Source organism: Carlito syrichta, unplaced genomic scaffold (genome assembly GCF_000164805.1).
Source record: "Carlito syrichta isolate Samal-C Ts95f unplaced genomic scaffold, Tarsius_syrichta-2.0.1 Scaffold305726, whole genome shotgun sequence".
Classification (NCBI taxonomy): Eukaryota; Metazoa; Chordata; class Mammalia; order Primates; family Tarsiidae; genus Carlito; species Carlito syrichta.
In genome coordinates, this window is record NW_007249822.1 from 80,177 (window position 1) to 88,044 (window position 7,868).

A 7,868-nucleotide genomic window follows, 5' to 3' on the forward strand; every position below is an offset into this window, starting at 1 on the left:
CCAAGTTGCCCAGGCGGGTCTCGAACCCACGGGCTCAGGCAATCCACTCACCTCAGATTCCCAAGGCGCGGGATTACAAGCTGAGCCACTGAGCCTGGCTTATGATTTCAATTTTAACCCAGGACCTATTTAGTAATTTTGCTTAGTTTCTATAAACAGGGCATTCAGGCATTTTTGCTATTTCTAACTTTATTGCATTCTACTTGGAGAATGTAATCTGTGATTCATCTGGAATCTCGTGAGGCTTCCTTTATGATCCAATATAGGGTATATTTTTTAGAAAATGCCATATGTATCCAAAAGGAATGTGTGTTCTGTATACTTTGGGCATATTCACATACATCATGCAGTCAAGTTTATTGATGGCATTATCCAGGTCTTTGAGATCTCTGCTTATTTTTTTTTGTCTGTTTTATTAATTTCTGGGAGTGGTGTGTTAAAATAGTCACTTCAAGTTAGTTATATATACTATTTCAGTTATAATTCTGTTACATTTTGCTTAATGTATTTTGGAAACGCATATGTGATGGTGTACAGTCATTTTCTTTTTTTTTGAGTTGGAGTCTCACTCTGTCGCCCAGACTGGCATGCAGTGGCCACTCCCGGCCACCGCAGCCTCGACCTGCTGGGCCCCGGCGATCCTTCGCCTCAGCCTTCCGAGTAGCCGGAACTACAGGCATTTGCTACCACGCCCGGCTGATTTTTTGATTTATTGTAGAGATGAGGTCTCGCTGCCCAGGCAGGTCTCGAACCCGCGGGCTCAGGCAATCCACTCACCTCAGCCTCCCAAAGGCGCGGGATTACAGGGTGAGCCACCGAGCCTGGCTTCATTTTTTTTTTTTTTAATATTATATAACACCTTTCTTTGTCCTTTTTTTTAGTTTAAATTATATTTTGTCAGATGGATTTCTATACCAGATTTTTAGGTTCATATTTGCTTGGTATATTTTTCCATTCCTTTATTTTCAACACGTATGTGTCTTTCTATTTTGAATGTCTCAGTTAGACAACACAGAGTAAGATCTTATATATCTTAAAATCTAATCGCAGAATCCCTATTTTTTTCAATGCTTTAACAACTTTATTGAGATATAAGTTACATACATGCCACATAGTTCACCCACTGAAAATGTAAAATTCGGTGATTTTTAGCATATTAACAAAGTTGTGCAACTATCATTACTACCTAATGTTAGAATATTTTCATCATGCCCCAAAGTAATGCTCTATCCATTAAAAATCATTCCCCATTTCTCCCTTCCTTCAATCCTGAGCAACCAGTAATTTAGTTTCTCTCTTTATAAACTTGCCTGTTATGAACATCTCATGTAAATGGAATCATACAATATGTGGTCTTTTGTGACCGTTTTCTTTGACTTAGCATAATGTTTTCAAGATTCATCCATGTTGCTCAGTGAACATTCTTGTTCAGGTTTTTGTATATGAGAGTCCTTAGTTTTTGAGTTTAATCTATTTGCATTTATTATACTAACTCTTATATTGAGATTTGGTTTTGAAATTTACTTTCACTCTTTTTTCCCTCTCCATCTGTTTTCCATGGGATAAACAGAGTATGCATGAGCAGTTGAAAAGTTATATTCTATTTGTATTCTTATGGCGGTTGCCATTAATTTAAGACCTATTTTATACCTAGTTATTCCTGTTGGCTCTTTCATTTATCAATATCTACTCTTTCTCTTATCAAGCTAAAGACTTGACCACATTGACATGTCACTTTAGTTTCTCTACTCCTGTCCTACCTCTACAGTTGAAAGCACTTTACCTTCCATTCTTTAAACATTTTTCGGTGGCCAGGCCCAGTGGTTCAGCCTGTAATCCCAGTACTTTGGGAGGCTGACGTGAGTGGATTGCCTGAACCCACAGGTTCGAGACCAGACTGGGCAACTTAGTCAGACCTCATCTCTACAATAAATAAAAAAATCAGCTGGGCGTGGTAGCACACGGCTACCTGTAGTTCCAGCTACTTAGAAGGCTGAAGCATAAGGATCACTGGAGCCCAGCAGGTCGACGCTGGGGTGGCCGCGAGTGTGCCACTGTACTCCAGCCTGGGTGACAGAGTGAGACTCCAACACACACACACACACAAAAAAAAATGATGGCATTCTTCTTGCATCTAGTGTTGCTATGGAAAATTGGATGTTGGTGTGATCCTTATTTCTTTGTAGGTGGTTTGTGTCTCTCTGGTGTCATTTGGAATTTTCTCTTGGATTTTCTCAGATTTCGCTTCAAACATCTGTATGCGGGGGTTTGCTTAACTCTTCTGTTTGGCATTGATTCATTTCGACCTAAAGTCTTTCATTTCTCTTAATTATGGCATATTATCTCCACTGTTTGTTATAGTTCCTCTTCTCCGCTTTATTTTTATGTGTTTCTGTGGCCCTTATAATCTGGGCTTTGGTTCTTTTATTTCTTTTCTATTCTTTTTTTTTTGAGTTTGAGTCTCACTCTGTCACCCAGGCTGGAGTGCAGTGGCACACTTGCGGCCACCCCAGCGTTGACCTGCTGGGGTCCGGCGATCCTTCTGCCTCAGCCTTCCAAGTAGCTGAAACTACAAGCATGTGCTACCACACCAGGCTAATTTTTAAATTTATTGTAGAGACGTGGTCTGGCCAAGTTGCCCGGGCTGGTCTCGAACCTGTAGGCTCAGGCAGTCCACTCGCCTCGGCCTCCCAAAGTGCTGGGATTACAGGTTGAGCCACCGAGGCCGGCCTGGTTCTTTTATTTCTTTCCTCTACATCCTTCAGTGTTTCTTTTATATCTTCTATGTAAACTGCCTTACCTGGTGCTTTATGAGGGAGTTCTGCAGCCTAGTCTTCCAACCCATTCACTGGTTCTGCAGCTTTTGGTAGATGATGCTCTTCGTTTTAAATATTATCTATTTTATAGATAGTAGTTCCACTTTGATTTTTTTTTTTTTTTTTGAGTTGGAGTCTCACTCTGTCACCCAGACTGGAGTGCAGCGGCCGCTCCTGGCCACCGCAGCCTCGACCTGCTGGGCTCCGGCGATCCTTCCGCCTCAGACTTCCGAGTAGCTGGAACTACAGGCGCGCGCTACCACGCCCGGCTAATTTTTTGACTTATTGTAGAGATGAGGTCTCGCCAAGTTACCCAGGCGGGTCTCGAACCCTCGGGCTCACTCACCTCAGCCTCCCAAACCACTTTGATTTTTATGTGATTTCTTGAGCTTGTTTCATATTGCCAAGGTATTTCCTTGCCTCCTTAGGTATATTGATTGTGATTATCTCATTTTGTTTCTGATCTTGTCAATAGCTCTGCCTCCGATAGCATTTCTTGTCTGTTTCTCATCTTTCTTTCGCAGAAAAGGGTTCCTCATCCCTTTCATTATTTTGGCCTTGGAGCTCATATTTTCTTGAGGGGCTCCGCTGCTTTGGGTGCGTGTTCTGGGGAAGAATGAAAAGCCACGTCCCACTTGGTGTCAGAGCCAGTAAAGGGATGAGCTCCAAATACCACAGAAGCTCTGCTCCTCTCACATTTGGGGCCGCCCCACCACACACACCTTCAGGCTGGAACATGGCCTCCAAACCACTGAGGAGTGCAGCATCCACCCCTCTGGGGGCCTTTCAGGGCCTTGTGATCAGCTGTCTGGAGGGGAGAGGATGGGGGTGTGAAGGGTCCGAGGCACACGCTCAGTTGTCATCTGCTTTTGTCGGCACCCTGATGACAAGGCCTTGTTTGTGGTCCTTCAGTATTACCTCCTGCCCCTGCGCCAGTGGCCTGGGCTGCTGCCACTGTTGCTGCCACGAAGAGGCAGGTGAACCTTGTCCCCAGGCCATGCTGAGCAAAGGCAGAGCGAAGCTGTGGGAGATTTCCTGTGACCATTGCCATTGCCACCCCTCTCTCCTGTCCCTCTTGGGCTGCGGCCACCACATTTCCCCCATAAACCTGTTCAAAGCACATTTAGCCTCCCAGGGTTTTCTCAACATTTTTAGTGCCTTGTTTCCCCAGCTTCTCCAGGGCTAATTTGCAGGAAAGGAGCCAGCGGTTCCTGCCAGTTTGGCAGAGACCAGAATCGCTATCAGGGGATTTGTTCGTTTGCTTGTTAGTTTGTTTGTTTGGAGTCGGGGTCTCACTCTGTCACCTGCCTCAGCCTCTCGGGTAGCTAGGACTACAGGTGCACATCACCATGCCCTGCTAATTTTTGATTTTTTGTAGAGATCGGGTCTCATTATATTAACCAGGCTGGTTCAGTGGATGTTTATATCTTGCAGGTTCTAGCTCTGTCCCCATTAATTTTTGGACACAGAGGTCCTTGGGGGGGATTTCTGACTACATGTTTGGGGGCATAGCCAAAAAGCCCCATCATATTTCAATGGAAAGTGGCTGAAATCTGTCTGCGACTTCTCTTTCACAGTCTCGGGCCCTGAAACAGCCCTGCAGAGATGGGGACGGTGACTAGGCCTTCGTGAAGCATCAGGTTCCGGCCAAGCTGCCTCAGGCCCTCCAGCTTCTCCTCCCAGTATGGCTGCTTCTCAACCTGGCTCCTTCCCCTGGTCACATACGAAACGTGGCTTTCCTTGACTTTTGTTAAAGTCATTTCATTAATTTCATACATTCTATGACGTTTTTGCATTTTCTTCAAAACTGTTATTTAAAGTTTCGTGTTTCTCTAAGTAAAAATACATGTGACGATTTTCTTTTAGAATTTGAGCCTAGAAAAAGATATTAGTTTCCAGAGAACTGTCACAAGTCCTTTGGTATATTGTAAGTTTTTCCTCCCCTTTAACAAGGAATTCAAAACTGATTTCATATAAAATGTGGCACCCATATCATCTTATGCTCACAGCAGAATTTCTTCAGTCCTCATTTTATACTTAATGTCTGGTTTTCTTTCATACATTGTTATTAAAGAATTGTTGTATGTGCTTTCACTTAAGAAAAAAAGCGTGGCTTTGTAAGAAACCAGCAAACTTTTACCGATATACTTTTACCATTTTATATTCCCATACCAGCAATATATGAGAGTTCTAGTTGCTCCACATACTTACCAGAATTGATATTTTCTGTTAAAAAAATGTTTTTAGCCATTCTAATGGGTGTCTGGTAGTATCTCATTTGTGGTTTTAATTTGCACTTACCTAAAGTGCATTTCTCCATCTATATATCTACTTTTGCAAAATGTCTGTTCAAATATTTTGTCCATTTTCTTTTGCATTGGGATCTCACTCTGCCGTCCAGGCTGTAATGCAGTGGCACAATCACAGCTACCGCAGCCTTGATCTCCTGAGCTTAGGCGATCCTTCTCCCTCAGCCTCCCAAGTAACTGGGACTGCAAGCACACGCCACCATGCCTGGCTAATTTGTTTGATTTTTTGTAGAGACAAGGTCTTGCCAAGTTACCTAGGCTTAGTCCATTACGTCTTGAGTTCTAAGAGTTCTTTATCTATTCTAGACGTTTATATTTTTCTCTGGGTTTGTAGTGCACCTTTATATTTCCTTAAAAGTGTTTTTAAAAAAGCAGAAGTTTTTAATTGAAGTGAAGTCTGATCCATTGTTTTTTCCTTTTATTTTTATCTTCATTTCTTTTTCTTATTGTCCTAGAATATATGTGTTGGACAAAAATCAAATGCTTTCTTCTAGAAGCTTTAGAGTTTTAGCTCTTAATTTCATGTATATGATCCATTTTGAATTAAGCATTCTAAATGGCGTGAGGTAAAGGTCAGTTCTAGCTTCTCATATGGATGTCCAGTTGTCCCAGTGCCACTCAAAGAGCCCGCCTTGTCACCTCTGTCAATCAGATGAGCCCTTGCCACCCAGCTGCCCCCTCCTCCTCTTGGATTGGAGCTCAAGGACCCTCCTTGCCACCTCGTGAGTTCCCACATACAATTCAAGGTGTGCTTGACTCACACTATCCAGCACTCCCATACGCTCTGTAACCAGATCGTGTTTTCGGGTCATTTAGTCCCCAGTGTTACCGAGGCAGAAGTCTCACCCTTGTCCCAGTGCCCTCCTGGCTCCCCTCCCTTTGGCCCCCGGGCTCTCTACAGGGACTGATGGAGGAGAGGGTGTGGATTTAGCACCAGGGCCTTGCCCAGTACTGCCGTGTGCTGACTGCATGGCCTCCCTTTCTCTGAGCCTCAGACTCCTTTTTTATAAAGTAAAGGCTCAGTTATCCCAACCCCTGGGTTTCCTTCGTGTGCTAATTTTCTTTGCTGCTGAGTCAACTCATAGTCTCCTCTCCTGGGCCTCCACTGGGTCAGCCTGAACAAGAACTGGGGAAAGGGTGCTCTGTGATAAGCAGAGACCCTGTGCCCATTTTCCATGGCTACTGACCACTACATGACTCCCTGGTAGGTGGTGCCACTTACTCAGGCACAAGTAACATGCAGCAAGGCCTCCTGACAAAACCTACCCTTCAGGCTTTGGCTCCAACTCTGCCTTCGCTTCTTCCGAGAAGTCTCCCTAAAATGTGAGTCTCAGCAGAGGAAGGGGCTACTCTGTATATGGCAAAGATTGGTAGTTAATTCACAGTGGCTGCCTGGGTCTTTGTGCTGAGGTGGTCACCTGGGTTTGAAGTGCTATAATGCCTGCAAGGACCAGAGTAAAGCAGCAACAGCATATGTGCCATGTGTTTACCAACTCTAGAATAGCCACTTGAATCAGGTCACATCTTTTTGCCTTAGAAAGCCTCAGACCTTCCTGCATCTAAAAGGAAAAGACTAGGCCAGGCGCTGTGGCTCAAGCCTGTAATCCCAGTACTTTGGGAGGCTGAGGCAAGAGAATTGCCTAAGCCCAGAGGTTTGAGACCAGCCTGGGCAACTTGGTGAGACCTTGTCTCTACAATATATCAAAAAAAAAAAAAAATTAGGTGTGGTAGCACATGCCTGTAGTTCTAGCTACTTGGAAGGCTGAGGCAGAAGGATTGCCAGAGCCCAGCAGGTCAACGCTGTGATGGCCGTGAACCACCCCAGCCTGGGTGACAGAGTGAGACTCTGACTCAGAAAAAAGCCATGAGGGAACCCGAAGAAAAACATCCAGCGACTCTAATCTAGCATGAGTTCATGACCTTCTCAATTCATCTAGCACCTTCCCATCATGCCTGATTTGTTGTGGGGTGAAGCCTTATCCCCCTCTCCGAGTGTTAGAAGTATTAGCTTAAGAATAGAGCAGGCCACTTCAAATCCATTTCTAGGGGGACAAATGTATAATTCAAAAAACACCTTTGAGGGATACAAAGGATAAAGATTAAACCTCGAAAAACTCAGAATAGAAAAGCTTACATTGCAGAGGAAGCACAGGTAGCTCTGAAGACACCTTGCCTGGTGCCGCCTGCAGCCCGGGGCCTGAACGCTCCTGGGGCTGGGAGAGCAAGGTAGCCCTTCCGCGTCCTCGCCCTGCTCCTGGGAAGCAGCTCTCCTGAGCCCAGACCCGCAAGCCCAGAGCTGCTGGCAGAGAAGGTGTCCCGCCTGTCCCTCTCAGGTGCTGTCGGGACATGAGCCGGCACACCGGAGAGGCCTGCCAGCTGGCACTCCCTCATACGGGGATGGGTGCTGGGGGGTGTCTGACTCACCGAAAGGCACCCATGCTGGGCTCAGTGGGGGTGTCAGCCTGCCCGGCGGCTGCAGGGGCTGCCACTGGGGGCCCCTTGGCCCATCCCTCTGGCCCCGCTGTGAGCCTGTGGCTGCTGACTCCGGCCTACTCCATCTTCCTCTTCCTCATGCTCTTCCCCTTCCTCGCTTCTTCCTCCTTCCCAGCCCTTCCCTCCTCCTGCTCTCTCCCTCCCACCGCTCCCTCAGACTCTTCTCTCAAGACCCCACCTCCCTCTCCCCTCCCCCTCCCATCCCCTTCCCTGCCCTCTCTCCCTCTTTCCCAGTCTCTCCCTCGCTCTC

At 45.9% G+C, this 7,868-nt stretch overlaps 1 protein-coding gene across 1 annotated transcript in view; it reads right to left on the minus strand.

Annotated features, from left to right (window-relative positions):
- CUNH3orf20 (chromosome unknown C3orf20 homolog) overlaps nt 1–7,868 on the minus strand; it is a 91,229-nt gene that overhangs the window by 5,859 nt on the left and 77,502 nt on the right. The window contains exons 17-18 of the mRNA XM_021714716.1: nt 7,260–7,395; nt 6,392–6,441 (exon numbers count right to left, since the gene is read on the minus strand). Of these exons, the coding sequence (XP_021570391.1) occupies nt 6,392–6,441; nt 7,260–7,395 (186 nt within the window). The remainder of the gene's footprint in view (nt 1–6,391; nt 6,442–7,259; nt 7,396–7,868) is intronic.